The sequence below is a fragment of the Elephantulus edwardii genome, unplaced genomic scaffold (genome assembly GCF_000299155.1).
Source record: "Elephantulus edwardii isolate Elephantulus edwardi_28Jun2011 unplaced genomic scaffold, EleEdw1.0 scaffold00257, whole genome shotgun sequence".
NCBI classification, from domain to species: Eukaryota; Metazoa; Chordata; class Mammalia; order Macroscelidea; family Macroscelididae; genus Elephantulus; species Elephantulus edwardii.
This window is the reverse complement of record NW_006400007.1, coordinates 2,656,167-2,677,365: the sequence shown is the minus strand read 5'-3', so window position 1 is coordinate 2,677,365 and position 21,199 is coordinate 2,656,167. Positions and strand designations below refer to the sequence as shown.

General features: G+C 35.0%; 1 protein-coding gene across 1 annotated transcript in view; it reads left to right on the top strand.

The window, feature by feature from the left end:
* Positions 1–21,199, top strand: part of LOC102874803 (breast carcinoma-amplified sequence 3-like) — a 347,132-nt gene that overhangs the window by 307,631 nt on the left and 18,302 nt on the right. Inside the window, exon 10 of the mRNA XM_006899471.1 lies at positions 19,728–19,852. Coding sequence (XP_006899533.1) covers positions 19,728–19,852 — 125 coding nt within the window. The remainder of the gene's footprint in view (positions 1–19,727; positions 19,853–21,199) is intronic.

Genomic DNA, 21,199 nt, shown 5'->3' with positions numbered 1-21,199 from the left:
TATGTGCCATCGAGTCGCTTGCCCTATGTAGAACAGCCCTATGTAGAACAGCCCTAAACCCTGCTCTATCCTGTGCTAATCTCACTGCCTCTGACACACCCATCCTGATAACCCCAGTCACTGAATCAATCCACCTCATAGAGGGTTTTACCCTTCTGCGCTGTCCCTCCACCCTCCCAAGCATGATGTCCCTCTCCAAGGACCTCTCCTTCCTTACAACATGTCCAAAGTATGTCAGACTTCAGAATCCTTGCCTCCAAGGAGCAGCCTGGAGTTTAACCCTCTCTAGGATGAATCTGTTTTTCTTGGCAGTCCAGGGTACATTCAATACTCTTCTTCAGCACCACAGCTCAAAGGCATCAATTCTCTTTTCTATCCTCCTTAGTCATTGTCCAACTCTCTGATGCCTAACAAGTGATTGCAAACACCATGGCCTGTATCAGATGCACCTTAGTTTCCAGAGTGACACCATTGTACATACTATGTATGTACCAGAAGTGTAGTGTTTATAAAAATGTAGCTATCATTCTAATATGTTACTCACAATATATTTCTAAGGTGTGACTAGAGTTTAATGAATAAAATGGTATGATGTTAGAATTTGAAAAAAAATGTTTAGACATGAGAAATGAATCTAAAAGCAGATGAAATGAAATTGGTTATGAGTTGATAATTATTAAGGCTAGATGATGTCTGTATGGAGTTTTATTATTTATTTTAAAGTTTCTGGAATAAAAATAAAAAGTCCTTTTTCTCTTTCCCCTTCTCCCCTACTCCTTCTTCTCCATTAGAACCCCTTGCGGTTGAGTTAATTCCAACTTGTGGAGCTCCTTCAGCAGCTTCCCAAGGCTACTCATTTTAGTGGGAAGAAACTACCTTTCTTTCTTACAGCACCTGATAGATTTGGTAACCTTTTGGTTAGCTGCAGAACACCTTGACATCACACCACCAAAGCTCGCTCACATTAATTAAGCTGCGTAGACACTATTGAGCATCTTGCATGTTTCCTTGTCTTTTTAAAAGTTGCTCATGAGTCTCTCCTCTGCACCAGATTTCTACTCCACTAAAGATTTATAGCCTTGAGAATCATATGGGTCAATTCAGTTCAGCCCTTCAGGGGCACTGTAGGTCAGAATCAACTCAAGAGCAGTGAGGTTCATTTTGCTTATACTGAGCTCACTCTTTTAGGAACACATTGATAATTGCTTATTAATAAAGTGCTATGATTTCTTTATTTGCTTTAAATTAATATTTGTGTAAAACAAATGTTTTATATTGTTGACTAGGTATTGTAGTTGAGTTCTCAAGCTATTTTATAAGTTTGCAAATTCCTTTAAACATGTCTTGCATTGCTGTACTTAGAGGCTAATTCATATTTGCCCACAGTCAATATTTTATTTTTAATTTTTATATAATTTTAGATTTAAAAAGAGTTGCAAAATAACTAAATGATTTCCTGTATACCCAGATTCCCAGACTTTTTAAATATTTGCTTTATCATTCTTGCATTCTGCACATGTGCACACACACATATCTTGATCTTTTCCCTAAGTTATTTGAGAGGCAACCACAGCTTTCTGGATCTCTACATACTTCTATGTTTGATTCCAATGACAAAGACATTCTTTCCCCTAACTATGATGTAAGAATAAAAAGAAAAATCTGGAAACTACATTTTTAATGGAATGATTGTTTATGATGATTTTCTACATTTAAGAAATCTTTGTTTTTGTTACTGTTATGTGCTGTTGAGTCATCTACAACTCATAGTGACTTTATAAGCAAAAGATCTGAACTGTGCTCTATGCTGTGGTCTACCCTCATGATCTCTCACATTGTTATAGTCACTGTATTAATTAATCTGTCTGATTGAGGGTCTTCCCCTCTTTCTGTTTCTGACCCTCCACTTTTCCCACCGTGGTATCATTTTCCAAAGACTGATCATTCCTGACAGCATGTCCAAAGTGTGTGAGATGATGTTTCACCATCCTTACCTCTGAAGAGCACCATATTTGTACTTCCTTTATCTTAGACGGACAGGTCATAGGGACTCAGAGATTACTTCACCTTTTATTATTTTGTTTTCTTTCCTATTAAATGACCTTTAGATTTGTTGATGACATTGGTCCTGACTTATCCTTGCCCATTGCTATTGCTACTTTTAAGATTAATACTTAAAAGACACTTTCAGAAAGATTTTTCTTAAAATTATACCTAGAATTTGCTGTTGCGACTTTCTTGGTGGCCTAGTGGTAAAAAACTGCATTGCAAGCCCAAAGGCACATAGTTTAAATCCACTAGCAGCTCCAGAGGGGAAAGGGATGGACAAGTACTCTCTCTGAAAACCTATGGAGGGTCAGCTATGGATCAGTTTTGACTCGACGGTATTCAGTAACAACAACAACAACACAACCTAACTCACGCAAAAGTCTGATTATAGAGTATTTAGAATATAATTAGTGTTCATCTTATCCCAAAATTTATCACCTACGGTATAAATAAATAACTTTTCCCTTGTCAAAAGTAATTTGTTTTGCAAGAACAAAATAACCTGATTTTCATATTTTACATAGACCAAGTTATTGAAGCAAATTCAAGACGACATATAATTTCATCCTGTTGGATTTTAAGGGCCATAATTATTTGTAAACATTTTAATTACTGCTATTGTATTTACTGAGAAATTTGATTATCGTATAATGTTTAGTAGAATAATAGGCAATGAGATTTCTGTTTTCCAGGTCTCTTTTTATTCTCCTAGAAATTCTCACGTACTCTAACTTTTGTTTCCTACTGTTTGCTGTTTGTGTGTTTATTGATGTGAAATTTACCAAATGTAAAAATACCATTTTAAACTGAAAGTGCAGCCAGAATGTTGTTCATCTATTACTCCTCTAGTTTGAAAACTTTTGATCATTTAAAAAGAATACTCTTTATCTATTCAGCTGCAAATATTTTCAAAACAATCAATCAAGAAGCATTTCACATTAATTATGAAGAAACATAGAATTTACTCATTTATAGCCATGTACTTTCAGCATGTCTGATACTATACCTAGAAGAAGTGATGTACTTACTTAGGTTCAATCACCTTGTACTTTTTCTGTGTGGTAGATATTTCACATTTAGGCATATAGTGACCATAAAAAGCTAAATTTCTGCAGCAGAGATTTCTAAGGAATGTTTGGGATCCTATTTAAATGTTCAAAATGTGGAAGCTTCCACTCAAACCTTCAGGGGGCAAAACGTGTGCTTACCATATTTAACATCTGCTCTCTTATTTTTGGAAATGCATATCCCTGAAAGCCTGTGCAGTGTAACATTTAAACAAGACAGGGACCATCTGTCTCACTCTAAAACATGTAAGAGGACTACAAATGGCAATAGACAGATGTATTTACACCTTCTTGTTCAGGACCTTGAAGCAGCACTTGGAGGAAATAAGGCCTGTTTTGGCAACAGCTGTTGCTTAACCCAACAACAGTATACATGGATGAAGGCAGAAGGAAGTGCTAGAAATCATTTGACTCCAACAATCACTGCACATCATTCAAGTGAAATCCATTTTCTTTAGACTGGAGGATTAGAAAGTAGTTTGCCACCTTCATCATGTTTCCTTATGTATAAGAAAGAACATGCTATCATTCAAATGTGAAACTAGCTGCTAAAAATTACTCTGTATTTTGGGTTCTGTCATAGGAATTTATTAAGCTATATTTCATAGCTACTTGGTTTAATGAGTCAATCAGGTGACTTTTAAAAATACTTTCTATGCCAGAATTTGTACAGCAGGAAATATATCATCATATAGTTAATTTTACCTGCTTTAAATATAAAATTATTAAGATCTGTATATTTGATAGGTATGAGCAAAGAACAGTAAGTTTCAGAAAGAAATCAGAATAGTTTCATGGGACTAAAAATGAAAAATCAAGAATGACGTTACTTTTTTTACCCTTAACTAGTTAACAGTTTTTGGCAAAGTGTAAATATAATTTCACAGGATTCCTTTTTGTTTGGTAGAAGCCACTTTTTACCGCTTTCCTCTTACATCTGTATATTTATTCACTTTTTTGAGACTGCTTGTTATTGTTATGTGCCATAGTGTCAGAGCCAAATTAGAGGCTGTAAATGCAAGAGAGGAGATTGCCTATCTTTCTACTGCGAAGCAAGTAGTGGATTTGAACTTTGTACCTCTGGGTTGAGAAGGATTGACTCAGTGACTGGGGTAATGGGGGTAGGTGTGTCAGAGACCTTAAGATTGGCACAGGATAGAGCAGGCTATAGGGCTGTTGTAAATAGAGTCACTGTGAGTCGCATGTGACTCAACAGCACGTAACAGCAACAACAACAACAATAGGAACCACCTTTGGGTTGGTGGTGCAACAACTTAACAAATAGCCATTATTCCCTTTGGATATTTAGAGATAGATTTTAGGAATCTTGCTCCCATCTGGAGAATTAGGTTAGGTAGTGTAGCCAAAAGAGCTTGGGATTAGAAGTCTAAAATCTGGCTTTTCATGTTGATTCTACTACTTAAACCAGTATGTCTTAGGGATGTAAGCCTTCATTTCCTCATATGTGGCATAGTGTGTTGTTGCTAACCAAAAGGCCAGGCATCTCCTGAGGTTTGACTCAACCAGCAACTCTGCAGGAGAAAAATGCATAGTCTCTTCCCATGAAGATTTATTGGCTCAGAAACCTGATAAAGGGTTGCTTAATCAGAATCAACTTGATGATAGTGAATTTGAGTTTGAGTTTCTTCTTGGATAAATTATACTCTATGTGTAGATTATAGTATTTTAGCCTTACAGTTCTGTGTGCCCTCATAAGTCTTTGATTCCATTGCTTCATTTCTAAACCTTATTCACTAGTAAGCTTTAAACGGTTGTTGTTAAGTGCCGTTGAGTCATAGGCAACTTATAGTGACCCTATGAACAAAAGACCTGAACACTTGTATAACTTTTATCATTTCTTCAAGTTCATAGGGTTTCCAAAGGCAAGCTTTTAAGGAAGTGATGCTACTCCTGCTTCCAAGCTTGTTTTAATCGGGGAGCACCACAAAACACTGTCTGCCATGGGTAACCATTATCGCATTTGGGACATCAGTGTCACAGTGTTCAGCATCACAGCACCCATGAGTTCATTATGTACAGCAAATGGACAGACCAGTGCTGTGCCACTTAGAAGAATGTTTGACCCAGAACAATTAAAACCAGGCCTGAAAACTTTAGACTGAAACCACCCACCATTGGCTTGGTAGCATCACTCTCTGTCCAGTAGACCACCTGAGCTGTACCTCTGAACAATTACTTCCTTTAGATTAAAAAAATGGTTCTTATTACTTAGAAATCCTGGAATGGGAGAACTTACTTGATTATGAGTCTAAATTTGTAGGTGAAATCTATCATTATATTTTACTAAATGAGTAAATTACATTGACATAGTAGACCTTGAAGAAGCTTCATTTCTTCTTATAATTCAGCAGGAGCTCTGACAGCCTAGTAGTAAGAAGCCACACTGCAATCCCCAAGCCACACAGGTCAAATCCATCAGTTGTTCTGCAGGAGAAGGATGTGATTTACTGCCTCTGAAAACCTGGTGGAGGGTCAGCTTTAGATTGATTCCACTGCATTGGTATTCAGCAACAACAGTCTTGACTTAAGGAAGCTCTAGTGACAGACATAGTGTGTATAAAGTTGTTCTGCTGACTAAAAGAGAGCACCAGTCTGGCTGGTCTCCTTGAGAGAAAGATGGACAGTCTCATTTGATGTGATTTATAACTTCTGAAAACCGGCTGGAAGGTCAGCTATGAATCAGTTCCAACTCAGCAGCAATGAGAGACTTATCTTAAGTATTATTGGGTGGTACAAATAGTTATTTCACTGCTAACTGAAAGGTTAGAGATTTTTAGGTGCCCTGGAGGTAAGGCCTGACCATGTACTTCTGAAAAATCATGTCTTGAAAACTTACACAGCACAGTTGTATTTTAAAGGACACGGTGCCATAATGAATCAAATGACAACTAGTGATGGTGCTGATCTCAGCTTGTCTGTAGTTTGGCCTGAATGCCAAACTTCATAGGCAAAGTTCTAAAAATTAAATGAGAATTAATTAGAGAAAACTCAGCAGATATGATAGCAGCCTACTTTCATAACCCTGTCTTAACTGATTATCTATTTTTGATACTTAAACTTGGAGTGTTAGGTCTAGATATCAAATAGCATTTGATATATTTTCTTTAAAATACATATAGATATGTCCATATGTGCAACATAAAAACCATAGTTTGAATTTCTAATTTTTGTACTACATCAGTAGAGTACTTTAAACTCCACCATGATTAGTTCTGGTTTAAAAAAAATTGGGGATTTTTTTTAAGGAGGAAGTCTACTGTATATTGTGCAAAAAGACAGCAGGCATAACCTTCTACAGAAGTTTAAAATTATCTTTTTATACTTGCCCCATTGAGCAGAATTTTAGTATTGTCAGTGTTTTCCTAATAAATACTATTTCCCTCTTGAGGGTATAATTTATTTCTTTTTAAGTGTCATTTAAATTTACCTGCCAAGTATATCTCAAATTAGACACTTTGTCTGTTTAAGCTTCAGTTTGCCCTACAAATCAATAATGTTATTAATGTCCTTACCAATTAAACAGTTAATTAGAACAATGAAAGTTGAATTAATTAAAAATTGAAAATAAACTTGAAGATAAAAAAATAATATGCCCATATCGTTAGGGGGTTTGTTACTGCTTAACAGAGGGCACATGGAATGTAGCAACATCACTTGCATTGTAAGATTTCATTTTTAGAGAAATATGACTTTAATGCTTTACTAGTGTTGCATAGGTTTCTCCTTTTTCTCTTTGTACCTTATTTAATATTTATATGGAGTCTTTTGGTGTCTATTAAGTAATAGTGCCTAAATTATGATATAACATGGTCAATTAGAATAGTCAGTGTGTTCATATTATTTGTATGTTAAACTCACTGCTTCTTTATCTCTTACTGAGCAGAGTTTTATTTACTTTTTAATACTAGAGTCAGATGATAGTGTATGTTTTAGGATCAAATCTAGTTTTAGCTTTTTCCTTTCATATAAATCTTGGCATTTACTTTATTTTCAGTTTGTAAAGCTCAAAGTCTTTTGTGGTATAGTGTCTATTCTGTGACATTCAATGAATCATTTTAAAGACTTAACATAGCCTTAATGATATGATAATATATCTATAAATATATATATAATATTATATATATATCTATATATAATATAGATATATAGATATCTATCTCTTCCCTATCATCTGAAAATTTCCAGAATACTTTCTTTAAGAACGAGTAGCCAAGTCTTTCACAGTGGCCTATAAATAAATCAGTAATAAATATTTCAGTATTTTCAGTATCCTTCCTCATTCGGAGATTTTAAATTCACAGTTTGCCTTGACATGCATAATTATGTCAAAGTGAACAAATGTTATCTCAAGCTTGTTAAAACCTGCTAAAATTTAATAATGATAGCTAAACAGAAAATCTGGATAGAGTAATTTCAGTTGCATATGCCAATATACACACTCTTTAATTCAGTATATCCTCCCACTCACATATTCTCTCTTTACCCCACCTCCTTCCCACTCCTGTACAGAACTACTGTCATTGAGTTTTGAAGGAGGCGGAAGCCATGATAGGTAAAGGCAGCTGGATTATGGACTTGTCCTTTGTGACTATATTTTCATTCTTTTGCTACTGAAGAAAGATGAAGCAGGCACATTTCAAAAGAACATCTGACACAAACCGTGCAGAGTTGGTAGTTACGTCAGCCACTGTAATTCTCTGCTGTTTGCGGTCTTCTTTTACTTGTATGTGGCAGATGTCCAGTTTGTAGGAGTAGGAAGGGGAAAGGTGGGGGGAAAAAAAGAAAGAAAGAAAAGAAAAAAGACTGAATATAAATTCTGAATGTGCCAAGTGTTCATACCAAAGCAACTCCTCATCCTCTTCTTCCTGTGCTGTGTGAACCCGTGAATCCTTATTTGATCAAAAGAGGATAACTTTAACTCACACAACTGGGTTATGTTGTGTATGAATAGTGAGAACTTTATTGCTTATTGTCTTTAACCTTGACAATGTTGTTGTATCAAAAAGGACCATTTACTAACATGTCTGTAGAGTTAAAGCTCATTTTGAGATTGTGGGACAAGGAAATAGCTAGACTGATCTTTTTTGTTAATAATACTTTGTTATTACCTTGAAAAGCAAAGAGTTGAAAATTTTTTAAAACACATTTTTGTGACCCGTTGGACTGACAGTAGAACACTCTGGTGACTTAGCAGTTAAGGAGTTACCCTGCTAACCTAAAGGCAGGTGATTTGAAAGTCCCACTTGCTTCCTTGGAAGTCTCCTGCTGTGTGATATACAGCCTCTGAAAACCCGGGGGAAGGTCAGCCATCTGTCTCTTATGACTCAACAGCACATGACAACAAATTCCACCTATGAAGATTAGTGGGAAGCTTTTATCCCATTTTTAATATATGCTGCCATCCTATGCCTGTGTAACTTCATGGACTTGAGAAATGAACCTTGTCCTTGGAACCTAGCACAAGACCTCTTGGGACTTACTTGTCCCATTGATTGTACACATATCCATATTACTACAAAAATATTTTATTGAAAATGCTTTGTACTACTGAAAACACATGATTTCAACAAAAATTAAAAGCACATTATAATTTAATCTTGAAAAGATTAAAGTTTATTGTTTTGTTTGACTAACATTTGGGTATTTTTATATGTGTATAAAAAACCCTAAACATGGAACAAAGTATTACTAACTGTATGTTGTTGTCGTTATGTGCCGTCGAGTCGTTTGCGACTCATAGTGACCCTATGTACAACAGCCCTAAACCCTGCTCTATCCTGTGCCAATCGCACTGCCTCTGACACACCCATCCCAATTACCCCAGTCACTGAATCAATCCATCTCATAGAGGGTCTTCCCCTCTTGCGCCGTCCCTCCACCCTCCCAAGCATGATGTCCCTCTCCAAGGACCTGTCCCTCCTTGCAACATGCCCAAAATATGTCAGATGAAGCCCCAGAATCCTTGCCTCCAAGGAGTAGCCTGGTTTAACCCTCTCCAGGATGAATCTGTTTGTTTTCTTAGCAGTCCATGGTACATTCATTATTCTTCTCCAGCACCAGAGCTCAAAGGCATCAATTCTCTTTCTATCCTCCCTAGTCATTGTCCAACTCTCTGATGCATAACAAGTGATTGCAAAGACGATGGCCTGTATCAGGCGCACCTTAGTCTCCATAGAGACACCGTTGCTCTTGAGTACTTTAGAGAGGTTATTAACAGCAGACTTTCCCATCGCAGTACGTTATTTGATTTCCTGACTGCTAGTGCCAAGAGTGTTGACCATGGAGCTGAGCAAACTGAAGCTGTGAACTATCTCAATCTCTTCACCATCCATCCTGATGCTACCAATTGGTCCAGTGGTGAGAATCTTTGTCTTCTTGACATTGAGCCTCAGTCCATACTGGATTTTTAAAAAACTGTATAGATTTTGTATATGGAATCATGGGTAGCATAGTACATAGCATAACTGAAAGGTTGGTAGTTCAAATCCACCAACTGCTGTCAAGGAGAAAGATGATAGTCTCCTCTGGTAAAGATTTCCAACCTTGTAGGCCCAATGATGGAAGAACACTGTGGGTTGAAGTCAGCCTAGTACTAGTGGATTACTATGCTAGAGAGTATACAAGAGATAGGCTGTTTATTCTGGTAAAGGTTGGCATCCTTGGAGACTCAGTAGAGCCTCACTGATTTAGAGCCAACATAGTGCTAGTGGGTTTGGTTGAATTCTGTTATATGTGTATAAGATAATGTGTGTGTGTGCGCGCGCGCGTGTGTGTGCGCGCGCACATTGCCACACCCAGCATACACAAAATGAAACCCTTGAGAGCTGAGCTTGCTCTTTTCTTTCAAGTCTTACAGCTTTTCCACTTTTGACAGGGTACAGTCTTAACCACTTGCTCATTTAGTGGCAGATGTTTGCATTTTCCATCTCTGACAGGTTTCTGCCTTCTGCAAGTTCCAGCTTTTGCAGGTTTTACCGTTAATGCGCGCGCTCTCTCTCTCTCTCTCTCTCTCTCTCTCTCTCTTTATTCTTTCCAATGGTAAAGGATATCACCTGATCTGTTAAAATGTAACATCTTAAAGGTTTCCCTTCATTTTAGTTTGGTTTGTTTTTGGTGGCAGTAGAAAATACTTCAAGTTATTCAAAGACACAAAGATCAAACTTCTGAATTCTTCAAAGTAGAGCAGCTATATTCTTATGTGTACAATATATACAGAAGAGGAACTCTAACTTAGACATTCTGAATCCTGAGCACTGTTAGCAGAATTTTTTGGGCTATTTATGTGTTTTAGGTGTCTCCCTTCAATTAAAATAAACAGCAGGTTGATTACATGTGTGTGTATGTCAACAAAGATCTTTTCACTTTGGACAGTTTTGTGGAGTAAAAAGAGGTGGATTGAATTCTCTGATCATTTCTACATCAGATCACTGTGCTTTTTAAAGATTATACATTCAACTGTCTTAATCATTTCAACTCATGTTTTTTCAAATGGCTATGATCTCTGGTAAAGTTTTGTTTCTGATAAATGTTTTGTGGCAACATCTTGTGTAAGTTTCAGTTAGTGATCAAATATAATTAATGGACTGGGAGGTGAATTTTAATTAGCAGGTTTGGTTGTATTTGTTTTTTTCTCTTCAGTGTTCCTAGTACCACATTTGACGAAAGAAATACCTAAGTTTTACGACTGAGCTTACCTCTTCCATTTACTTTGTTTTGCAAAATGTCAGATGCCACTGTAAGATTTTTATTTTGGTTTTAATTACATAAGTAAGTCCTTTTTTTGTGTTCGAATACAGATATCATTTCTTGACTGCTGTGAACAGAAATGTAAGAAGGAGTATGTATAACATTGAAGTCTGACTTTGTATCCCAAGTTGCATTTAAAACAAGTAATTGTGCTTTTAGTTTACTGTATTCCAGTCTAGCCTTGAGCATACAAGGTAGAGGAAGCTAACCTTTTGTAACACTATTAACAGGCATGCTAATTTCTAGGATTGTGACTAGAAATGGGGAATAATCATACCGCTATTATTTAGTGTTTGTTCATTTGGCCAGTATTATGCAGTTCAATTTAAAAAGAAGCTTAAAAAATAAGTTTCCTTTCAACACCTCCACGACTGTTAACCAGTGAACACCAAACAGTAAAAATCAGATTTTTAAAATCACCTATCTCTAGCTAGTTTTAAACATTTGGTGTCATACAACCACAAATCTCTTGCTACTGACCCCACTCTTTTCTCCATCTGATTATTCCATTTAACTTGTGCTTCGTTTTAAAGGAAGATTGGCAGTGATTTAATTTTATTTTAACTTAGGAGTCCCGTAGAGGTTCTCCAGAAAAGGGGGAGAAATGGAAAAATTTAAAACCCTTAACTCTATGACAATTAAGGGCCTTGTACTGTTTATCAGTTATACTTAATTTGTTATTCTCTTCATCAGTATTGCAAATGATCATTAATTTTTTGTTCTTTTTATCCATCCTTTCTAGCAGTATGATATACACTGTATTTGTTAATGTTTTCTGAGTTTTCCTCTAATTTTTTGTGCATTTTCCCCCCTTTTCCACAAAGGCCTTATCTGTTTGGAGCGGGGTGTTTTTCCATAAAAGCTCCATGGTGAGTCTCAGTTCAGTCCCGCATGCCTAATTCATTTGCTGTACTCTCAAACGTAACTGTTTTGTAATTTTGTTTTCAGTTGCATGGCCTGAACACAGATAGAAGCTCCAAATTACTGAGAAATTTGTGGGTAGGATGTGAATGTTGATATTTAAGCTATTAAAAAAATATCCCACAATGCCAAAATACTTGCTTATATTTCATTCCTTGAAAAGTAAAAACAAAATTACACCTACATTTTTTTAAAAAAAGATAATTAAGGAATCTCCTCATAATGCTAATCTATGTGAACAGACAAAGCTTACCACCTAAGTTTAAATTTAATATTATAAAAATGGAAATACATACCATACTGGACATTTAAGGACATGATGTATTTAGGAAATACAGGCACATTTAAGGTATGCCAAAAATGCTCAGTTAAGAAGTCTTAGAGCATTATATTTGGCCCTGAAAAGGAAACAAAAGCTATTAATAGCTTTAGGTACATAAGGAGCTACATAGTAAGAAACTTTGTATTTCATATATAAATTCTTAGTATGTTATTTTTAATGATTAGCATCATTCACTATAACTTATTTAGTCTTAAAATGATTATAGTAAAGAAACAATATATTTAATATGTAAAAATGTTACATATTAAAGAACGTGCTTTCATATGTTTAGCTTAATGGTAAGAGTTTGGGTACTGAATCAGATTCATAGGTTTCAAATTCCAGCTCCCACCCTTATTAGCTATATGATTGGCGGTTTTCTGAAGTTCTCTTTGTTTCTTAAGTGGAGTTAGTAGTCATTTCTACCTCAGGTTCATTATGATAATGGAATGAGTATACATATAGGTGTAGCTGAATTGCTTGGAAAGTGTTTGGCAGTTAGTGTTCAGTAAATGTTGATTGGTGCTGTTGCTCCTCTTTTTTTGTTTACAGGAAAAATGATGCCCTTTTTTAAAAAAAAGCCTCTTTAATTATGAACCCAGTTTTTACTTAAGAGTCTGTAAGCCAGAAAAACGTTTTGGGCATGTAAGGTATTTTACAGATTTAGTCAGAGTACTTATAAGAGTTTCCCACTTTATGTACAGTTCTTTTAATTGTTACTGGAAATTATTCACACTGCCCTACTCTACTAGCAAAGAGAAACCACCAAGTTTTTCTTCTCTTGGACATAAAGAAGTTTAAATATTTCTAGAGGTGTATTATATTTTGACACAGACCACGTTCATAAATTGCAGGAACATCTGAAAATTTCATTATCTTTTAAGACTGGAGTACAGTAACACATGGAACAACATGGAAATTTTCTGTTTGAAATTACATTAGAATTAGGACACATATTTCAAAACTATTTTAAAGAAAATCAAGGTATAAATGAGTATTAAATCCATGATTGGGAATTTAATCTTTATATTTTTTTGCCAACCAGATTTCTAACAAGATCTATAGGATATGTGGATCTTATTTAAGAGCTTACCATGAGGGGTTAATTTTTTATAATGCCACATTTAATAAAAGACAATTTCTTTGTATAGTACACTTAGAATAAATTAGGTAAATTTAGGATAAATTTCTAAATCTAAGTACAAAGAAAAGACTGTTGGTATGTTAATAAAGATTGAAGTTTTAGCATGGAAACAAAGATGGAGTAACAAATGTTGAATGTTAAATGAGAAAAGTCCATTCCTTCAACAGCTTTTGTGCTCCTTAAATTTAAGCAAAAGCACTTGTCAAGTAGAAATGATTTGAGGTTGAAACAAGATTAAAAGAGCCAGATTAAAGAAAGGGATATATGAAATATAGTAGACGTTTAAATCATTGCCTGTCTTTTAGAAGACTGCTTTGTGGTTTGTTTGATGCTATCGTTAGCCTCACAAGAAACTCGTTTTTAGTCACTTCTACTAGACTAAAAAGTCCTCCTTTAAAATACGTTACTTCACTAATGCTGCATGTTTTTTCCATTAAGATCTTAATGAAACCTCAAATTAAGGCAACAAAATTAATATAAATTTGACAACTTCTTCCATGTTGTTTATAAGAGCACCTTTGTTTTAATAGTTTTTTGCTGTTTTCTGTGATATTTAATGTCTTTAGAAACAGTTCTGAAATGCTTATAGTACTTTCAGTTACTATAAGTATTTGTGTGAGAATTACATTTTTATTGCTCCTCTTTAAATGTCCATTTCATAAAATTATTTTTATTAGAGATTACAATATTCATAATTACTTAAGATTTTACATTTGGTAGATGAGAATTTCAATAAGTCAGAAAAATGTATCGGTTAGTTAACTTTATAGGCCACCATTGATATTTTAGTTATTTTAGATACCCTGGTATAATGCTAGTTTTGTTATGTTAGTTAAACTAGGAGATTTGAGTTTGAGTGATTATATGTAAAAATTTGAAATATTTATACATATAGTTTACAATTTCAAATATATATAAAGTAATTCCATAGATAAAAGTAATTCCCAGATATATAAAAGATTAATTTCTTTCAACTTTATATAAAATAGTAAAAGTAATTAACAAGTATTTACTCATTTTGTCTTGAGCTTTTGCTGTACATATATATATATTTTATTGTATTTAAGCTACTGTTATTTTTTTAATTGCTTCCCTCAAGAAAAAAAATTGTACATGACAATATGTATGGACCAAGGTAGTTCGTTTTAATACATCCTTCACTCGTAAAGATTCTTTTAGTTAAACAAAGCTAATTTTAAATAATTTGAGCTTACATATCAAATTGCAGTTGCAGTTTTAATTAACACAGTTTTAAAAATGTTTGCCACCAGTTGTTCTTACATCAATTTTCAGCTGAAATAGTGAATCTACTCAGTGTAGAAAAGAAATAGTGCTTCTAGCTCATGTTACCTCCTTCCGTGTTTGTGTCCTAAACAAGACCTTCACCTTACTGCTGTTATCCATGTCTCCTATTGATATGCCATATACATCCTACTCAGAGGATATAGTAAGATTATCCAGATGGAGAGTTTTTCCTTGTTCTTAAGCATATCTCAATACAGTTTTACTTTTTTTTTTTGCAGTTAAATGTAGATTACGTAATACAGTAAATAATAGAAAACAAGAATATAAAAATATTTTTAAGATCTAATAATATAAATTAATATCCCTGTAGCTTCTGATCTTAGTGAAAATCATTTCACTAATTCTTTTGTTAGATAGTTACACCTACTGAGAAGAGAACTCCTGACTTCTAATGTAATAACCTACTTTATTTTTATGTTTGTTTTCTTTTTGATTGAGTTCTCTTGTATCACGTTTAATAAATATTTTATAGTCATTTTTTCTAATAACGTGAAAGTATGGATTCTTTCAATTATTGAATCATGTTCTGTTAAAGTTTTTCCTTTCATGCTTGAGTTTAGGACTTTATATGAGATACTAACAGGTTATGAGGAGTCAAGAGAAAGAATACCTAGTTTCATCAGTATATTTCATTCTTATCTGTAGCCATTTAAAAAATTACTCATATAATCAAGCCAATTAAAAATTATAAAAATCCAATAAGATAAAAGAATATTATTTGTAGGATTATATTATAAATTTAATAAATGAATAAATAAATGAGGAAGACCTCTAAATACCCAGAGATGGTTTTTAATGGTGTAATTAATCATTGGTTTATTCAATTTGATGGGTGACAAAGTGAGGGAAATTGAAAGAATCTGTTCAAATTTGTATTTGAATTTTGTAAATACACTAGTAGGAAAAAAAATTCAATTAAAAAGATCCCTTGAATTGTGAACAAGAAAGATAAGTTTTTATTGGAATAGTTTCCTAAAAGATGAGTGAAAATCACATCAATTTTTCACAAGTAAAGTTGACTGCAAGATTAACAGTTTTTTTGAGACTTAATCTTTTTTTCCTAAGAAAATGTTATTTAAATAGAAATATTCTGATCCATTGTGTAAAAGTTCATACATGATCGATCTCCCTGGCACACATTCATTGAAAAGCCCATTTTGCCTTCCCTTCATGCCTTTATTTGGTCTTTTGAAAAACTGGGACCAATAGAAAAATTGATCAAAATTAATATTTTTTGCCTTTATCAGGTAGAAATACTCTATAGATAGCTCTCTTTTCTTTAGATTGATTCTCTCTCTTCTTCTTCTGATTATGTTTAATGTTTCTGTTTTAGCTAACTATTGTAATACTCACAAATTTCTCTGAGCTCAGAAATCCTTTGGGATAAAGTTATTCACTCAGTATATTACATACCCAGGAAAGATGTAATTTGGCAGGATGACACCTTAATTGCAGAAATGAGAAGCTCTTTTGACTACTTGATTCTTTACTTAACATATGCTTTTACTGCTGGGATTTATTAAGGCCCTAATAAAAGAAAATTAAGAAATAAGAAATAGAAGAAGAAGAATGATATTTCCATAAATTTACTGTAAAGTAGTTATCCTCTGCAAAAGCTCTCCGAATTGATGGCACTTAACACCAGCAAGAGATAATGAAGTTATGTAAGATGATCCTGTGTTGATACTTTTTCCTTGTGGGTTCATAGAGTGAGTTAAGTCTAGCAACTGTGTAAGAGTAAACAACTGTGTAAGTGTAAGAGATTTTAGCTTTTGACAGTGATGAATTAGACTCTGGCCTAGTTGTTAGTGTGTTGTGCTGTTAACCAAAAGGTTGGTCATCTCTGGCAGTTTGAATTCCCCAGCTACTCTATGGAAGAAAAGTAGACAGTGTTCTGCTAAAGTTTACGGCCTCAGAAACCCAGTGGAGGGTGCTGTGGACCAAAATCCACTTGATGACAGTGAGTTTTAATTAGATTGTCAGCTAATAGAATTTTTATATTGTTGAAAGAATAAATTAGTGGTCTATCTCATATCTGCTCTTTATGTTAGGTAGCCACTTGATAACTATGTTTTAAGTCAATATAGAATATATTATTTAGAAAACCCTTATTTTTTTTTCTTAAGAGATGATATGTTCACTTGCTTTCTGTTTTGCTGTTTACCATGTGTTTTAAAAATAAAAACAAGATTTAGAATTACAGTATTTTGCTAAGATCTTTTAATTTGGTTTTCTTAATAGTCTTATTATATATATCCTGTCTCCCCAGTAAGGCTAATTTTTATTATGTGGTATCACTGTTTCCTAATGGTGTTTAGTAGAAGGCACTGTTTACTATGAGCAATAGAAATATAGTCATACAATTGTAAACATTTTGCAAAAAAACTCTGAATAGTTTTCATCTCTACTGCTCAGAACCCCCAGGATTAAAGGTGACTAATGTTCTGGGCAGTCTAGTGGTAAGGGGCTGTACTATAGTCCCAGGAGCACACAGTCTGAATCCACTAGCCACTCTGGGGAAGAGGGATGGGCATGATTTAATGCCTCTGAAAACCCTCTGGAGGGTCAGCTATGGCTTTCAACTCTATCACACAAAACCACACAACAATGGAAAGCTGAGGGAGCTCTGAAAAAGAGTTGCACTGCCAACCCAAAGGCACTCAGTTCAAGTCCTCCAGTTGCAATAGGGGAGAAAGATGGGCCATTTTCACCTATGCAATTTACAACTTCTGAAAACCTGGTGAGGGGTTGGCAATGAGTAAGTTCCGCCTTGACAGAACATATCAATAACAACAGCAATGGAAAGTTGGGTATTACAGTTAGAAGAATTAATCCGTTAAATGAAAATAGCCTAATGATGAAAAGTACAGGTTTTGAAGGAATACTAAGTTCTAAAGTAATACAACATAATCAGAATGAAGAGTTCTGATATCATTGGACTTTTATAATTGAGAGATTTTTTGTTTTAGTTAGTTGAGAGTTTTCCTTCTTGGAGTTAAGTTATTGATGATAACCAGATTCATTTCTTGACATACACAGCATTTATTTTCCACTATATTTTTATTCTCTACAAAACAGAGATCTGCCTGTACTTGTCTCTTAAGTGCAGATGTTGTCTGGGGATAGGTGTATAGGGCGTCACTGAAGGCAATACAGAGAGAATAATAAAGGTAATCACAGTGCTCTCGTTCAGACTTTTTTTGCTTCATCTTGTGAGAAGATGTCATAAGTTATGTGGAAGGCTATTTATAATGTCTTAAGGAAGGAGTAAAAGAATACCAAAAAAATTAACTATGTAGAAAAGAAAATTCATACTTATTGATTACAATGATGTGGGAGAGTTCTATGCTTTAAGTAATTTGTTATTGTCGTTGAGTCGGAACCCACTCACAGCTGACCCTTGAGCAGGTTTTCAGAGGCTGTAAATCACATGGGAGGAGCTAATCCTTTTATATCTTTGAGCGTGGCTGTTTAATTCAAACCACGTGCATTAGAATTGACTGCGCAACTCCTTACTCCTAGGCCAGTAAAGCTTGCTTAATAAAGTTATTTAGCAGTTTTAAAACTAGAGCTTGCATCAGAATCTCCTCAGCCCCAGAATTGCTGGTTCAGTGAATCTCAGGGAGCAGCCAAGTATTATGATGTCTTAAAAGTTGTCATGTTATATTGCTAGTCAGAGCCCTCACTGGAGAACAAATGTAATATATTATTCTTTAAAACAACCTTATGAAGCAATCAGAACTAGTATTACATATTAGTAGTCTGAGCTCTGAGTAGATAATCTTACCAAAGTGACATTGCTAATAAATGGCAGTGTTGAGATTCAAATGAAAATTTCTTTTCTTACACCAAACCCTAGTATCTTTCCACTTGTTAAAAGACACCTTTAAAAAGGTAATACTTCTTAAAAGATAAAGAAATAAAGGGGAGTGAGCCAAAGAAGGTAGAAGTGATGCTGCCTGATGTTACAGACTGCCTGGAAAGGTCAGGTCTCTCCTGTCCGTTGTGCTCCATTGTGCCATTGCATTGCACTTATTTTCTGGTTTGTGAGTTAGGGAAAATACTGTTTCTTTAAGGTGGTTGGAAAAATTGCTGTGAGCTTTAGAGAAGTCCTTGGTGAATCCAAATACAGAACTTGAAAGGACATAACAAAGTTGGTATTAGGAGTTGAGGCTATGAAAACTTACTTGGGGAAAACAAAAAGTAAAAAAAAAAAAGTCTTTCTGTTAGACATTTGAAAGAACAGAATTTACTAAATATGTACTCAAATATATGAGAAACAAAAAGTTTATGTTTGAGAGATCTTTTTCAGATACAGGCTGTCAATATTTAATTCTGCCTTAGTTTTCTCTTTGAAGACTAGATAGACACATTTTTTTTTTATACAGAGATCAAAGTTTATTGTGGTTACCAAAAGGGGAAAGTGTTTGTTGCTTATAGAGTACAAAGTTTCAGTTTACAGTAAAGGAAAAATCACAGTGATTAAAGATAGATTGCACAGCAGTTTATTATAATTGCTGTTAATAAATTATACATCTGTAGAAAGTTTAATAGGCAATAGTTGAGGGAGATAGACACATTTTTCACACATTCAGAGGAGAAAAGTAAATAACAAATAGGAAGTCCAATGAACATTTTTGCATATTATTCTGCCTTCTCCCTATATACTGCCTAATTGTATGTAGCTTTTTATACCTGAGAGAATTTTCAAAGTTTTATTCTGTCATCTGGTGGTTGTCATCCATGCTGTCTCCATTTACCTGTATTGTCAGTCCCACATTGTATATATCAAAATCAAGTGATAAATCATTTTGTTATTTTGAGATGCTTGTGTGGTTCTATTACTCCTTGAAATTGTCAGGGTAATTTTATCTGAAAATGAGTGACTTAGATTTCACCACTGCATACTCAAAAAGAAATTGATTTTTGTTTATCAGTAATATCACCTTTCTGATAAGACCCTGGAACTTTGAACTAATTTCAAGTTTTACTTCAGAACACAGTCACACATCACTAGTTGTTACTTAATGGTAAAATGCATGTCAGCAATGGAAGTGGGATTTTTAGGGGTGATATTTAAAGAAGATCGGTCATTATGCATAAGATTGATTTCACTATGGTAATTTTTTTCCTTCTTTTTTTTTTTTTTAAGCAAAGTTAAACCACCTCCTCAAATTTCACCCAGCAAATCAGTTGGTGGAGAATTTTGTGTAGCTGCTGTCTTTGGGACATCCAGATCATGGTTTGCAAACAATGCAAGTCTGAAAAGAGAAAAAGGTATGTATTTTTATTATAGTTCAGACTTTTCATTTGTAATTTTCACTATTTGAAAGACATTTCTACAGGTACCGTTAGAATGCATCTGAATCTTATAATCTGGAACCCACTTTACACATTCAGTGAGCTTATTTTCTCCTCAGCTTCTCAAACCTAGTTAAGACAGAAAGCTGTCTTCTTAATATAAATACAAAAGAACTTATCAAGTATGTGTTACTGCTTTGTCTGGTGGGGCATACATAGGTGGTTTCAAGACTATATATACTTTTTATAAGTTAATTGTTTTATTAAAGCCGTACAACAACCCTGTGAAGTATAGAGAAGAAAACCTACGTTGTCTATATTTTAGAGATTGTGAAAAGACCAAAGACCACATGGGGATAGCCATATCTGACACTTACCAATTCCACAAAGGGGTACTATCCCCTGAAAATAACATACACAGCACAAAACTAATTCCCATTAGATCAGATATATCTGCCACACTCCCACACCTCTTTCTACTCACTCCAACACAATGTTACAGCTTTCCTGGGTCCACAATCTGTTGCATTAACTCGTAAATCATACAGAGCCGTATTAGAAAGGCAAAAAAAGTGGTAATTCAGGTTAGTAGCAGAATATAGTTACTCAGTCAGGACAGATTCTAAATGTATTAACAGGCACTTCAGCCTTGCTGCCTTAGAATCTTAGTCTCACCAGTTATGGCTCACCCCCTGTCTCCTTGCACCCCACCTACCACTGTCCTCCAACAAACATGAGCAAAAGGCTCTTAGTTCCAGTTCTGTGGTGTAGCAGTCCCAAGGTCAGCTCCATCTCCTGTCAGGTCTCTGGTTCTCTACTGCTGGCTGCTGTGACTCCTGTTCCTATAAGACTTCATCTGATACAAGAATCTCTGGCCCTGAAGAACCTGCTCCATTCTCTTACTTCTTCTTTGCTGGTTGTGATTCTGAAATTTTGTTGTTGGATCTGCTCAATTTAATAGTGAGATTATCCAATCCCTTTGTGGATTGGTGATTCCCTTGCGTATAGGCTAATACACCTTGTTGTTGTTGTTATGTGCCGTCGAGTCGTTTTCGACTCATAGCGACCCTATGCACAAGAGCCCTAAACCCTGCTCTATCCTGTGCCATCCGCACTGCCTCTGACACACCCATCCCGATTACCCCAGTCACTGAATCAATTCATCTCATAGAGGGCCTTCCCCTCCTGCGCTGTCCCTCCACCCTCCCAAGCATGATGTCCCCCTCCAAGGACCCGTCCCTCCTGGCAACATGTCCAAAGTATGTCAGACGAAGCCCCAGAATACTTGCCTCCAAGGAGTAGCTTGGTTTAATCCTCTCCAAG